Source organism: Euprymna scolopes, chromosome 32, assembly GCF_053919585.1.
Source record: "Euprymna scolopes isolate OS-2025 chromosome 32, ASM5391958v1, whole genome shotgun sequence".
In the NCBI taxonomy this organism is placed as follows: Eukaryota; Metazoa; Mollusca; class Cephalopoda; order Sepiida; family Sepiolidae; genus Euprymna; species Euprymna scolopes.
The window spans coordinates 74330418-74346740 of record NC_136513.1 but is presented as its reverse complement, the minus strand read 5'-3'; the positions used below and the strand labels follow the sequence as shown (position 1 = coordinate 74346740).

The following is a 16323-nucleotide window of genomic DNA, read 5'->3' as shown; positions in this document are numbered from 1 at the left end:
TTTTTGTTCATGTAGAACATTACACAAATAAGAGACACGTACAGAGGGTACAAAACTTGAGCAGAACCTCCACATGAGCCAGTTTGTCCTTTTTCAGCAAAGGTGATGTTCGGTCACCTTCATAAACATTGAATTTTGACTATGTTATTAGAAGCATTCTGTACCTCTGACCTATGTAGAGGAGAGTTTTGGGAACATATAATTCGTTTTCCCTATATATTGCACTTAGTACTGCATGATTCTGATGGCCTCATATCTGAATCTTATGTATGAGATGCTGTGATTTATTCTGTTGCTAATGGTAAACTGTTTTTACAATTTCTTTTACAGAACTAACGATAAATCTAAATGGTTAGATGCCCACCATGATAATTTGGCATCACTCTACACCTTCACACAATGCATAGCTTTATCAGACATCCATGCTGATGGTAACTGGAAACTTGTGATTGGAGATCTTGGTGCCGACAACTTCTCAAGCAAACTTAAGGTTTTCCAAGGTAAGCTCCTGTAATATTTGCAAGTGCAGCTCTTTCAACCATTGCCCTTTCAAACCTTTTTTTGTGTGTGTGTATGCGTGTATGTGTGTGTGGAATGATCTCTACCAAACTACTTTGTCAATTTTTGGTTTACAGACTTGAAACTTGATATATAGGGAATTTAGATCTGTGGAACAAATTTGATTTGTTTTTAGTAAGTAAAAACTAATTTATAAAACTCACTATGTCTGTCTGTCTCCATATTTTGAAACTTTATCTCTTCCGAAACTAAAAATGGCAGAGCGGCACTAGGGGCCTCAAATGATTGGATTTTTTATGGACCGTTCTTTTATAGATCTTTAGCTGGTTAAAATCGTTTTTCAGAGGTTAAAAATGGGTCAAAATTGAAAAAATCGTTATACATTTTGTACATTCAGTTTATTTTTAATTTTTAATGTTTAATCAGTTCATGTGCGTGTCATGTTAGTACGTCACCAGCTTTGAATGCTACAGTTTTGCTTTCGGTTTTGATTCTAGTTGATAGCATCCAAATACTTTTTTTTACTTTTGAAATCATGACTCTATATACGAAATCTACATAAATTAAAATATCATATTTAAGCATATTTTACAACCGCTCCCTCCTAGTAGCTGCAAAGAGGTCAAAATTTATAAAATTGGAACTCTTCTACACATATGCAAATATACATTTATGCATTAAGCTGCATTAATTTTTTAAGTGTTGATATTCATCTCTTCTTAGATCATATGGCAGCAAATATTGCTGAAGGGCTACATGTTTTAGTTTCAATTCTAGCTGATGGTATCCAAGTCATATATTTTTTTAAACTTTTGAAATCACTACTATATATTGGGTAAAATTTAATAATCAATAAAGAATTGCCTCTATAATAATAAATGGAAAACCTGCATGAATTAAAAGATCATATTTAAGTATATTTCATGGCCGAGCAATACCAGGTGGTGTTCTAATACAAGATAAAATGAACAGTTTCTTTCATTAAATTGCTTCTTCATAATGAAAAATGCTTATAAGACATTCTATTTGTTCAGTATACTTTATTGACGTTCGCCAGTCTCACAAGTCTTCGGTGAAACTTAGGCTGGAGTGGATCGGCGATCCTGGCATGCGGACAAACCGCCCCCTCTCCACCTTTTTGAGGAGACCTTGATTCTCACATCTTGTCTGTTTCGTGTCTAGCAATCAACTCAACTAAAATTGACTAAATTTCTCAAAACGGAATCCTTGATACGTCAGATCCGGTCACCCGGTCACCCATCTACCTAGATTCAGTGCAGCCGACTGGTCATTCAGTTTGACATATGTCACAACCTTTCTGCACCTGCAGTGCTCGCTAAACTATCATTTCCCACAATTCAACTCTGTCAGCTAGAGAAAAATAGGTATTAGATAAACAGATAGATAACCGAATTCTGAATAATTATTTTCTCCCCGAATGGCTTCCGGGCCTTGATAAGTGGTGACCTCCATGTAAAAAAAAAACAACAAAAAAAAAAACGGCATTGCTCGGCAATCACAAAACAAAAGTACCAACCTAGTTTATGAAAACATTATTTATATTATCACTAGCTGTACCCTGCCACGCGTTGCTGTGGCTCAATTTGGTGTAATGGAAAATTCTAATAAAAAGAGAAAATGCATGTTTCTTATATTCTTAGTACAGCAATCCACTCTAAAAAAAAAAAAAAATGAAAAAAAATGGTACTCTTGCAGAATTGGATCTTGATCCTCAGGATTACCATCAATCATGGCTTGGGCTCGACCAACAATCAGTGGATAAAGCTAACGTTGAAATGCTAAATGCATTTTTTTTTTTTTTTTTTCTGTATACAAAAATGTGAGTTAGTAATTAATATTTGAGTGATGGGGGGGGGGGGGGTTTACTATACACAGATTCGAAAAAGTTGTCCAAAAACAAATGAAAGCAAAGGTAAGGTAAGTTACATTTCTACCTAACTGGATAATTGTTTAGTGTTTTTATGTAAGGTAAAATGTTTAATCGGCTGGAAAAACAGAAATGATTGCAGACTGTTGAATACGTTAAGTTTGGGAAATTAAGCTGAAGACTAAAAACTATACAATACAGTGTCAAAAACCCACCGAATATGTTACCATGACATAGGCTGACATAATCGGTGGGTTTGTGACAGTATTTTGTATAGTTTTTTAGTTTTAACTCACTTTCTCAAACTTAACATAATCAACAGTGTCCGCCACCATTTGTATCTTTCAAATACACTGATAAACACTGTTTTTCGAGCTGACTAAACGTTACATTAAATGAAAAGGGTTTGTATTAACAGATACAAAGAAGTTGTCAAAAAATGAATATATAAGAAATAAATGTTATCAAAGGCGAGAAAAGTAAATGTTCTACCTAACTGGATAAGATTGTAGTGTTTTTATGTAATGTATAATGTTTAATCAGTTGAAAAACATGCAGTGTTTATCGGTATATTTGAAAAATACAAATGGCGGCAGACTGTATCGAACATGTTAAGTTTGGGGAAATTTTGGGAAAATGAGTTTAAACTAAAAAACTATACAAAATACTGTTAGGAACTCACTCAATATATGTTACTGTGATGTAGGCTGACATATAATCAGTGGTTTTAAATTTTGCTTGATACAGGTAATGACTTTTAAGAGTCCCTTTTAGTGATTACCTGGTTTGAGGATATTATACAACTAAATGGCAAATCTGCCCCAAAAATCCGGTATTATTTTACTTTAAGGCCCGTCTCATGTTCGTATATAACAAAATATTTTATTGTAGATTTCAGTGTACTAAAAACGAATCTGCAAACCGTTTCCGTCGCAAAAAGAAAGTTTTCATGATATGAAGAAATTACTTTTTCGAAAAGTGGGTGATCACTTTTCAATTTAAATTTAACTTATAATGAGCACCCACTTTCTGGCCACCTGAGAGAGGGGCATTTTTCTGTGTGTGGAGGGGTGTTTTGGCGGTAGACCCCCCGCCCCTCCAACCAATTTAAGCAGGTAATTTTAAAGGATTTTCCAAGGGTAGAAAGAAAACCCCCACCCCAAAAATCGTGGCCACAAAGTGGGTGATCATTTTATGTTAAATTATTATGGAAAAGTGATCCTTCACTTTTTTAAACTAACATTTCTTCATATCTTGGAAACTACTCGTTTGCCTTAATTATAAAGGTTATTTTCGTTTTCAGTGACCCCGAAAACCTATAGGAGTGGTAATTTTAAAGGAATTTTCGCGGGTGGAGTAATTCCTCATATTTACCTTTCTTTTTTTTTTTTCCAATAACATAAGAAATTAAGAATTAGACAGATTTATTTTAGGTAGGCTTCGCCAGGAAAGCTTTTAAAAATAAAAAATTAAGATAAACAAATCGTGCTAATGCACTTACCGATCCGTACTATTTTTTAAATTGTATTTCCAAGTTTAATTAAAGTTTGTTTTTATTCAATTGTATTCTAAATAATGTTAATGCTTCAGTACTGTTCCTTGTCTGCTTAAGTTTAATTTTTGTTTATTAAATTGTTAGGTGAAAGTCCAGAATAGTTACAAAACACCCTCTTCTCATGTTAAGAATGGCTTTTTAAATAATAATGTTATTATTTCAGCACGGATCAATAAGTGCACGAGTACCCAATTTCTTTAGAAAAAGCATTCATATTTTAGAATAGATGCAAAACTCCCTCCCCATGTTAAGAATAGCTTTCTAAATAACAGTATTATTTCAGCACGGTACCTTCTCTGCATAAGGTTTATCTTTTGTTTATTAAATTGTTAGGTGAAAATATAAAATAGTTACAGAACACTCTCCCTTTCCCATGTTAAGAATGGCTTTCTTAATAGCGTTATTTCAGCACGGTAGCTTCTCTGCATAAGTACCATCTTTTGTTTATTAAATTGTTAGGTGAAAGTATAGAATAGTAACAAAACGTCCTCCCCATGTTAAGAATGGCTTTCTAAATAACGTTATTATTCTATTATTATATTATTATGGTACTTTTTCTGCATAAGTACCATGTTTTGTTTATTAAATTGTTAGGTGAAAGTACAGTACTCATCCAGAGAGTGATCCGTGTTGAAATAATAACGTTATTATTTAAAAAGCCATTCTTAACATGGGGAGGGGAGGGTGTTTTGTACCTAATCTGTATTTTAACCTTACAATTGAATAAAAAAAACATATAATAAAACTTTAATTAAACTTGGAAATATGATTTAAAAAATAGCGCGGACCACTCTTTGCATTAGCACCAAATATTATTTAAGCAAGTTACCAATCTGTAAAAAAAAACTGTACTTTTACTTATATCGAAAAACAAAAAAAAAAACAACAAAAAACTCAAAAAGCAAGCGACAAATTTTTTTTGCCTTATATAATAAAGAAAAAATGTTTAAATTAAAAAATTTGGAAGATAAACAAATGAATTATGTTTTTTTTTGTTTTTTTTTTTACTTATCGAGTAAACAGAAAATGAAATCTACTTCGTTTCGTCAATTCGTGGCTGTGAAATGAATCGAACCGTAAGTTCAGTTTTATCAACAGAACAGGTTCGCATTAACGGTTACGAAAATATATTTATTTTATTTAATATTTTAATAATTCGCGAGGTAAATTTATTTTAATAACATAAAAACATCCTTTGACTCTAAAGATGGGTTGTCTGAAAATTTCAAATGAATTGGTAATCTAGAAATATGGTTTTATTCACTTATAACAAACCAAGACTTACATTTTTATATATATAGATTAACTGTGAATGAAAATTAAATGACACTTGTACATGTATTTTTACAAATTTTCTAAAGTCCAATTAAAATGATAAAATGTAATATATGGAAGCACATAGTAGAAATAATCAGAATCAAAACTCAGAAAAATGAGAACTTTTTGGGGTACCAAAATTGGAAAAGTTTAAATCTAATTTCTGATTGCAAATACGATTTTAAGATTTTTTTAAAATCGTAATTTTCTACTTAGTAATATTAATACTTCGAGTAGAACTAAAATTTATAGATAAATTTAGATAAAAATGATGCCTGAAAACAAAATGGCACAGTAAAAATAGCACAGATAAAAATGGCACAAGGAAATAAATAGGAGAAAATGGCAGAAAAAAAAATAAGTCCTGGAATATCTGCCAAGCTCCAACCTTTGATTAATTAATCCCTAACATTGCATTGCACAGATACCATAATACTTAGTTTGATGCACTTTATTCTAACAAAGGTCCATACAAAATTCTGACCAGATCAGACCAATACTTTCTGAGAAAACTTTTAGAGTAAATGTGGTATTGTGGTGATTAGTCTCTAACTGTGCATTGAATGTATACCATAATACTTAGTTCACTGCACCGTATCCTAGCAAAGATCCATACAAAATTTCAGCCAGATCTGCTCAAAAGTTTCCAAAGTGAAATAGACATTCAGGCAGACACTAAGTTCGATCGCAACAATGTTGCCTCCCTGTGCTTACTTTACAAGTACTTTAATGGAATGTATTCTGATGAACTCTATCCACTTGGGCCCCCTCACTTACATACTAACCTGATAAGTAGCAAAATTCCACCCCTTCACTGTCAGTAAATTTTCACTGTAATGTAATGTGCTTTGATGACCTTATAGAAAATCCAACACATATGAAGCAACTTATTAAGTTACATGGGAAACATTTTGATTGGTTAGTGAACATTAGGTTATTTTTAAAGTTGCGAATTGGTCTTGTCTTCGTAGAGAAATGGAAGAAAATAAGAAAGCAATGGAGCGAGAAAGGAAGCAAAGCCAGTGGTTTAACATGTTTGAAATCTGTTTTTGATTTTTCTTCTCGATTTGCTGAGCATACTGCATTAAGGGGAACCATCTCTTTTAGCAATTTTGATCACTATGACACTCACAGCACTTAAAGCAATATTCATGCTCAGGATCAGTTACGTTTCAAGGACAGAATGATACAATGGATGTGTAATATGTCGTTTTGGTCCCCCAACGAAAGGAGGATGGACCTGTAAATTCACTCTTGTCTGTTCATCCGTTTGTCTATCCGCACTTTTCTCAATAACTATGCCTTGGAATTTTTTGAAATTTTGCACAAACATTAAACATGATAAGAGTAAAAAAGTAACATAACAGATTTTCTGGGAAAACTCTGCTTGCCCCCCCCCCTCCTTACCAGGTGTGCCTTTCAGGTTAAAATGGCTAAAATTGACACTTTTGTGCTTATTAAAAAAATGATGCCTTGAATTTTTATAAAACTTTCTGAAAACTTGTAACTAACTGATTTCTATATAATTTTTTTTGCCTATACTTCACGATAACTCGTGGGTGTGCCCCAGGGGCTCTTTTAGGGCTAATAAAAATACTCCTTTTTAGGGAATATTTTACCATATTTGTCCAAAATTTTCTGTGTAAGTCTATTTAGTAGTTTTTCATGGTGTTGAACTCAAATTAAAATATGTTAAAGCCTTCGGGACTTTTTGGAGCTAAATGGTGGCGAGGGGCAAATGATGGACTTAGTCATTTTTTTTTTTTTTGCATGGTGCAGAACTCAAATTTACATATGTTAAAGCCCAAAACTGCATCGTTTGTTCATTTTCACCAGGATTTGACATCCCCTGGGGACTTTTGGGGGCTAAATGGGGGGTGGGGTGATGGTGTTGAACCTAGTCATTTTTTTTATGCCTCGTTCACTGTGCACTCACGGGGGACCATGCATGCTTCACTTGTTTTAATGAAAATCACTCCAAACAAAGCATGAAGGCACTTGATATAAGGAGCTAACAATGAAAGATGCTTATCACATAAACAGTAGGAAGACAGTTCCACAAGCTTTTGGTTCTGGGAAATAAAGCTGCTGGAAAAAGAAGCTGTATTAGAATGAAGTATGAAAACAGCAAATTAATGAAGACCAATGGACCAATGAATTAAATGAGCTGGAACAAAAGAAGCAAGAAATAAATCAGACAATCCTGAAGAGCACATGACATAATAGTATATATAAAAAAGACTGAGACTAGCAACATCACGTCTGTGAGAGAGAGAGAGAGTTTGCAGAGAAGAACAGAATGAATCCAATTAAATTGCAGATATGCTTCTGCACCTTATCAAGAGCCCTGAAATAGGACAAACATTTACAAATCCAAATATGACAACAATACTCCATACATGGTCTGATAATAGATTTCGAGATATAGAGAATATTCTCAGCTGTGAGAAAGTGTTAACAGCGGTAGAGAGAACCTACTTTAGGAGAGACAGAAAGAGCAATGGATTTAATGTATGTCTTAAAGACATGCTTAAATCTAATGAGTTCAGCAGAAGATTGAACCTGGACAGTATAGGGAAATGTGTGCAAAAGAGTAGACTCAGATGGTATGGTCACATTGAAAGAATAAATGAGAGTTCCTGGGTGGATAGATGTAAAACAGTTTAGATACTAGGTCTAGTTTGATAAAAATGAAACAACGGGAAAAATAGATAAATAAAAACCTGGCCGGGGATAGGTTAGTGTGGAATGGAAGTCAGTCTCTTAAAGCCGTCCAATACATGCTATGTTAAACCAAATAGAATGATGAATGAATAATTCACAATAAGAATGAAGTTTTGCCATTAAATAACTTCCGTATAATAAGCTGCAAAATCATAAAAATGAATTCTTAAAATGGGTTTCAGCATCAAATCACACCAAAAGGGTTGATATGCCGTATAATAGAAACCAAATTATTTCTTATCATACATATCAGTGCAGATAGATATATGTTGTGTATCTTTTCTATTGAAAAAGATGTGCTCATTTTTTTCTTTTAAATAATGAAAATAATTATGCGTGTATATGGACTCTTGCGTGGAATCCCAAGGTATAAGGTTCAGGCAATTAAGTTGTCCGAAATCCATGCAGATGATTTGTTTGCGGCAGTGAAGGAATGTGTAGGATGATCCACTCTTTTTGAAACCACTGTTGACCTCAGGCGGTGCAAATGGTTACCACAAAATGGAGCAGACAAAAGTCCTCAGGTTTTACATAAGAGTTTTCCTTCTCCTAGATGCATATCTTAATGAAAACTCTTCCAGTGGTTTTTAATGTGCCCCCACCCCAGATACTAACCTGGAAGTTTCCACGTTCTGACGCAATATATACAGCAACTAGTATTCATCATTGCTTAACTTTGGTGATCTGACACCATAGGTTGACGCTCAAATGAACATTTGCCATGAAAATAACGATAAATCAAAGACAGACTCGCAACATCTCTTCTGTGGGAAAGAGGTTGCAGGGAAGAGAAAAGGGAATCCCCCACTAGGCTACTGTCTATTTTGAACTCTGTCAAGGCAGGATAAACTGCTTTTAGGAACTCTTGCTCAAATGTGGCAACAGCACTCACTCTTTGGATGTACTTGGCTCTTATATAGGTAGAGAATTGCATCAGCAGTGAGATATCTACTGGAACAGTAGAATGGTCTGACCATTTTCCATCAGCCTTGGCAGCGGATTTGATGTACATGTTCCATTTCAGATCAGGAATAAAAGTCAGTCAATATATATTAGATCTCATCACAAAATATGTAATTTCTACGCTGAAGGTCATTATATTGTCAATTGGGATGCAATGTGTTTCTTCAGCTTTCAGTGATGTAGATGTAGATGACACATTCTGGCCGCACTAACTTTTGACAAAGTGCCAAGTATATTTGGTGGGCTTTGCATAAATTAGAAGCAAACAACTGGTTGGTAAAGATTGTTCAAGCAATGTACAGAAATGCTTAAACTTGTGTTAGAGTTAACAGCAGCATTTAAGACCAGCTTTAGTATTGAAGTGTGATTAAATCAGTGATCTGTATTGAGTTTGTTTTGCTTCATTTGTATCTTAAAAGCAATGTTCAGGAATTTTTTTCAGTTTGTTTGATATAATCTGTTGTATTTCTGTGATTTATTACGCAAATTATTATTTTCGTTTTGTCTTTTTTTTTTGTCAGGCGTGAGTCTAATACACGATAGGTCTTTACAAGATCTTCCAAATGGAGTTGTTTCATTTTATATGGACACTCATGAACCAAGGACGCCAGGTAAGTCTTATTATTGACTAATGCTGCAGATGCTTGCTTGAACATTGCTTTTGGAAGTGAAGAAGAGAGTGAATTCCAATGAAGCAGAGAAAGAAAGAGAGTAGCAATTCGAGCCATTTGCTTTTTAGTGTTTCTGTGAATTGCATCTCAGTGTTATTGCAGTTTTGTTGATGTGGTTATGATTTTTGTAAGCTTCGTTAATTTAAAATAGGTATGCTACTTTTTGGGTTGAAACGATTTTCATTAATTGTAAATACTTTGATTTAACATGTTCCTGTGAATACTAACTTGCTTCTGAAAGTGAAAAGGAGAGCAAATCCCAATGAAGCAAAGAAAGAAGGCATAATTTGTATTATTTAGACTACTGTTCTCATCTTGAATGTTATCCTCACAATGATCTTAACTTTGAAAGAAGCTGTGACTAAGTAAAATTCTAAGTAACTGCAAAGACGGGAGTGGTACCATTAAAACAAGTGCCCTTTTCTGTTCCATAATTTATTTTTCTACATAGTCACAAACATTCTTCATGCAGTTTTGCCAGTGATTAATGATGGCTGTGCATGGGCGTTCGGAATGCACTTTGCGATATAAGGGTCATGCCAAAAGTAAAGCCTCCTATTTTTTAACTCTAAAAGTTAAAGCGCTACAAACACAGGAATGGTACCATTAAACGAGCGACCTTTTTTTTTTTGCATAGTCATCATTCTCAATGTATTTTTATCAGTAATCTAATGACGTGTCTCTGTTTCTGATGTACGCCCATGACAAGCATTGAGTTCTTAGAGTCTCTCACCATCAATAGCTGCAACAGAAAGATGAAACTTTCAGGTTATGAATGCATAAGTTCAGCCATCATAGCAATGCAATTTGCAATTCCCTCTCATCCATTCAAGTAGAATGAAAAATAGGAGGCATTACTTTTAGAACGCCCCTTGCAGAAGCAGAATATGCTACCCTTGTGGATTAAATAAAGAGTTCCGTTTGAAATGTTTCATATTCTGTGCAGATTATTGAGTTCAACAAAAACATCTCGTAGTTAGACAAGATGCACCTGAAAAAGGTCAGCGATTGCATTAGCTGGAACGTTTTCAAAATAACACTCGAGATGAAAAGAGTAGGCCGAATAAAATTGACTTGCTTTTGAATGTGAAGAGGAGAGTGAATCTCAACAAAGTGCAGAAAGAAAGAGGGTAGCGATTCGAGACATTTGCTTTCTAGCATTCGTCTGAACTGCATCTCGATGAGACTACAAACTAAATCTTTAAACTGAAATGTTTCCAAATCTTGGGGATGGTGTTTTACTAGCTACAAATATTATCTGTTTGCATTTGTGTCGCAATATTATAGATCCACCAGCAAAATTGGCCAACTTTGCTGGTGGATTCTCATAAATTATTATTGAAACAAGCAAAGCTCTGATTCCCAACACTGGTGTGAAAAGACCAGCTGATAAAAGCAGGAGGGGGTCACAAAGGTTTCGATGCCTTCATTCAATCCCGAAAGACAAAAGATACCTTCTATAGGGGCAGCTTCATGTATAATTGTGAGGCAAGGGTTGCGCAATCTCCAACCACATCTCTCCTGAATTGGCGCTGCTTGAGTCCAGTGGCAAGGAGAAGTCCAGGACCACTGGAAACAATGCATAGATAGGTGAGGTATTTCTGACAGATTAATGAAAGATGGGTTCCATCGTTGCATAATGGCAGTATCAAAAAACGCACCAAAATGAGTCATGTTACATCATCTAACATGAATGGCACTCATGTAAACGGGTGTATACGTTTCGTTTCATGTTTGTGACGTGTCCTAAATGTGTTACTAAATGTCTAATAGTGGTTCTTCATATTCTGAACCCATTTTATGTTTCGTGATGGTCTAATGTCCATATGCGTGCATGTGTGTGTCATATTTGTGTATCTTCAACATAACTTTATCTTCTCTGCTCACTGAACCTGGTCCATCCTGACTTCATCTTGTTCTTGGAGGGGGCTGGAACCTTTTGGACGAAAGACATTGACTCCAAGACGATGATTGTTTTTCATATTTATTTTTATTTCACTTTCCAGGATGTAACGCAGAAGAATAGAAAGTGAGTTTCTTTGCTTGTGGTCTTAATAGTCTACATTTCGAGACTTTTCACTCTCTCCCAAGAGGGGAGGAGAGACAACCGTAAAGCTCAACCGCTCTGCTTCAATCCCAAGTTCCAACTCCTCTGATCTCTAGCTAACCTGATCATGTGACTCACACATAGATCCGATTAGATAGATAGATAGATAGATAGATTGTGATAGATAGATAGATAGATAGATCGTGATAGATAGATAGATAGATAGATAGATATATAGATAGATAGTTCGAGATAGATAGATAGATAGAGCTAGCTAGCTAGATAGATAGATAGATAAATAAATCGAGATAGATAGATAAATAGATTGAGCTAGCTAGCTAGCTAGATAGATAGATAATTGATTCTGTTCTACCTATTTAATAGCACCATGAGTGAACTTGGCATTCTCTGTTACACATAAAAGTTGATTTGGTGGAGAGAAGAGGGAGAGGGAGAGAAAGGAAATTGATTTACATGTCTGATTTCACTGGATACTTTCAGAGATTATAAAAAGAGAAAAGAAAGGAAAGTTATTATATTAACTAATAAATACTATAATGATACTATGATAATAATAATAATAATAATAATAATAATAATAATAAAAGAAAAGGTTTTCTTCCACTGTCTGCAAACCTCCAAACCCTGTTGCATCCCTACAGAGTTGTCTATCTTTGCTTGTTTTATAAGTATTTCTACAAAATTTGTTCTGATTAATTTATTGCACTTGTATCTATTAAACAAAAATATCTCTGATCCACCTGACTAGCTGCTAAATTTCACCCCTCTTAGAGTAAGGGTCTCTAGAAGAGTTGAACGGCGATAGATTGTTCTCGTTCCATCAGCCATGACTGGGTAAAATTCTTAAGTAAATTTTGTCTCATTCTTAATTAGTATCAGATTGGACTTTCAATCTCCACAAAGCGGTCACTTAGAACTAATTATTATTTTTAAGAACATGGTTATAGTCAAGATTGTCTACTCTTTTTGACTTCCGGTTTTAGTTGTCCATTTGATTGGATAATTAGATATGGTCAAGTGGACAAGAAAGCCATTCTTAACATGAAAAAAGGAGATGGAGCTTCCACTTTATCTGAGAAGAAGATAATCATTAATCAAAAGGGCTCATATCATGTCATTATTGTCCCGTTTGTTGAGATGAAACTGAAACTCAAAAAGAAAAAAAACAATCCTGACTATAAGCAGGAAAAGTTAATTTAATGTAGTCAAGAGAGAGGGAGGGGGAGAAAGGAAATTGATTTACAACTTTCTCTGTTTTGGAGAAGAAAAGAAAGTTATTAAATTAGTATCAGACCTGACTGAATGGTTAATTGTAGGTATAGACCGATTCATACCATCCAAAAAATTCCAACAAAAACCTAATAGCCAGCCATGGTTGTCCCCAAAATGTGCTGCTGCCATCGCACACAGAAACCACTTTTTCCATAGCTACCAACATAATAGATGTACTGAGACTAAAACTGCTTTCAGGACTGCCAGCAACCACTGTAAAAGAGTAATAAAAAATGCAAGAGAGCTATATGCTCAGTCTGTTAAATCCAAAGTAGCTGAGCAGCGGCTTGGTTCCCACCAGTTTTGGCATATAGCAAACAAGATCCTGAACAGAAGCGTGCATTCTATCTCAACCATTATCAATGGACCTGAGGTCATCTCGTCAGCATCAGACAAAAACTTTGCAGCTAATTCTACCCTATGCGACAAAGGCCATCAACTCCCTGTATTTCCTCCTATAATAGACAACATGCTATGCAACATACAAATATCTGTGCGTGATGTCGCCAAGCTAATCAAGAACCTTGATTCCAATAAAGCAACTGGCCCTGACGGCATTCCAATTATAATGTTGAAAAACCTTCAACCAGAACTTGCCCCCATACTTACAAAACTGTTTAAGCATTGTCTTAAGGAGAATTGCTTCCCAACACCCTGGAAAATCTCATCAGTATGCCCTGTATTTAAGAATTCAGGTGATAAGTCATCTCCCTCTCAGTACAGACCAATAAGTCTCCTGTGTGTCATGAGTAAGTTGCTGGAATCCATATTAAATAAAGAAGTAGTCAACCACCTCAACAGAAATAACCTTCTTAGTGACATGCATTATGGTTTCCGTTCTGCTAGATCTACAGCAGATGTGCTTACAGTTATATCTCATAGGATTAATGAATCTCTTGACAAAGGCTTCCTTTCTAGGGCAGTTGCTCTTGACATATCAAAGGCCTTTGATAAGGTATGGCATAGAGGCCTACTTCACAAGATTTCCAGCTACGGTATAACTGGAAATGTTTTCTCAATTATTAAATCATTTTTCTCTGATAGGCTCATAAGAGTAGTAGTTGATGGGCAGAAATCAGAAGCCCATAGTATTAATGCTGGTGTCCCTCAAGGATCCATCCTTGGCCTAACTATCTTCCTGATCTACAGTAATGATCTCCCAAAACACATACTTAAATCATTCGTTGACATCTATGCTGATGACACGACCATCTATGGCAACACATCAAAGGCCTTAAATGACAAAGTTCTCTCTGATTCTCTCTCCTTTGATCTTGAGCGCGTGGTACAATGGGGAAGAGATGGCTGGTTACTTTTAATGCATCTAAAACCAAGCTTCTATCTTTACATCATCAATGCTCTGATCCCCATCTGGCATCAATTGAAATAGATGGCTCTCGTCTTGGGGAGGCTCCATGTTTTGACAAGCTTCTGGGATTGACCTTTATTCCTGATCTGAAATGGAACACGTACATCAAATCTGTTGCCAAGGCCGCTGAAAAAATGGTGGGATCCTTCTTCCTTCTACCGCTCCAGTAGATATCTCACTGCTTATTCAATTCTCTATCTATATAAAAGCCAAGTACGTCCAAGGATGGAGTACTGCTGCCATATCTGAGCAGGAGCTGCTAAAAACAGCCTATCCTGCCTTGATAGAGTATAAAATAAACTTTGTAGCCTAGTGGGAGATGCCTTTTTCTCTTCCCTGCAACCTCTCTCTCACAGAAGGGACATTGCGAGCCTGTCGTTGTTTTATCATTATTTCCATGGGAAATGCTCGTCTGAGCTCCAATCTCTGGTCCCCACTCGCAAATCTTTAAAAAAAAACACTCGTCTAGTTGAAACCACTGCCAGTAATTTTCTCCTCTCTTTATCTGTGCCTAAATCAAAACGTAGATTCTATGAACAAAGCTTCTTTCTTAGAAGTTCACGCCTGTAGAATTCTCTTCTGTTTGCCTGTTTCCCACCTGACTACAACTTGGATGTCTTCAAGTCCAACATAAACAAGTTCCTGATGAACTGCTCCCTTAAGTAAGACACTTTATCAAATCTCCATTACTAGCGATTACTACGATATTATCCCATTGATTACTATACACACAATAACCCTTATCCCTGAATGGCCTCCGGGCCTTGATAAGTGGTGACTTCCATGTAAAAAAAAAAAATAGATATATTAGTCGTAATAAGAGAGGGAAGCAAATGATGGCTCAATAAAAGAAAAAAAATTTCAGCAATTAAACAGTCTTTTTTGTCACTGCACCTGTTCTTGCAAGAAAATTGCCAACTCAACTTTGGCCAGATGAATTTAGAAAAAAGACAATATACAAACAAACAAATGACTGTCCTTTATATAATAGATAATAGACTAGCGGGGATACCCGGCATTGCTCAGGTGTGCAGAGGTGTAGTAAGGAACCTCAGAGGGGGTGTGGGTGAAATTAAAAGGTGTTTTTAAAAAAAATGATATAGTAGATGGATTCCCTGGCATTGCCTGGGTCAAGTAAGGAACCCTAGAGGTGGGGAGTAAAAAATAAATTGGTAGTAGCTGGTGGGGGGAGGCGAAACAACAGTAGGCAGTTTGGGTGAAGAGAGAAAAAAAATGGTAGTAGGCAGGCAGGCTTGAACCAGCAGAAAGAATGAAAGAGACCACGGAAACAGCATTTGGGTCAACAAATGTTGTTGAGAGCACATGGGGACACAATGTTATGACTAAGTAATATTTAACATTGTAACACAGATGATGTTAGTGGAGAAATATTGTTGGCTGAAACCCGAACTCTGCACTGAGTGCGTTTCTTCACGCATTTTTTCTTTTTCCTTGTTTCAGCTATTGCAGTGTGTTCTGGTCCTTTCATTTATGTTTACAAGAACTTGCGTCCTTACTACAAGTTTTCAATGCCAAGCCTGGAAATCAATGCTTCAGAACAGGAATTGTGGACACAAGTTAAAGATGTGAGTCAGCATTTTCCTCAGGATCTTCAGATTAAATAATGCAGTTTATTTTTGATGAATTTCGAAATGTTTAGATCAATAAATATGCAAGATCACCTAATATTTTGTAAATTAAACTAAGTATTTTCGAATTTTACATTTTTATGTTTGTAAATAAATGTTTTTTAATTAAAAATCTGCAAAAGCAAAGTTATAAATGTGCAGAGTGTTTTGTTTATGATTCAACCGGAAGTAAAATTTTAATAAACAAATATTGACTTATATATATGTATATATATATATATATATATATATATATATATATTTATTTAAGAAATGATAGATTGTTGTCTTGCTCCACATTTATTTTATAATTATCAGTGAATAATAATTTTTTATTTGACTTTAATGA

General features: G+C 35.1%; 1 protein-coding gene across 1 annotated transcript in view; it reads left to right on the top strand.

The window, feature by feature from the left end:
- Nucleotides 1-16323, top strand: part of LOC145256438 (BBSome complex member BBS1-like) — a 156095-nt gene that overhangs the window by 7889 nt on the left and 131883 nt on the right. Inside the window, exons 2-4 of the mRNA XM_080115343.1 lie at nt 331-500; nt 9488-9577; nt 15808-15932. Coding sequence (XP_079971469.1) covers nt 331-500; nt 9488-9577; nt 15808-15932 — 385 coding nt within the window. The remainder of the gene's footprint in view (nt 1-330; nt 501-9487; nt 9578-15807; nt 15933-16323) is intronic.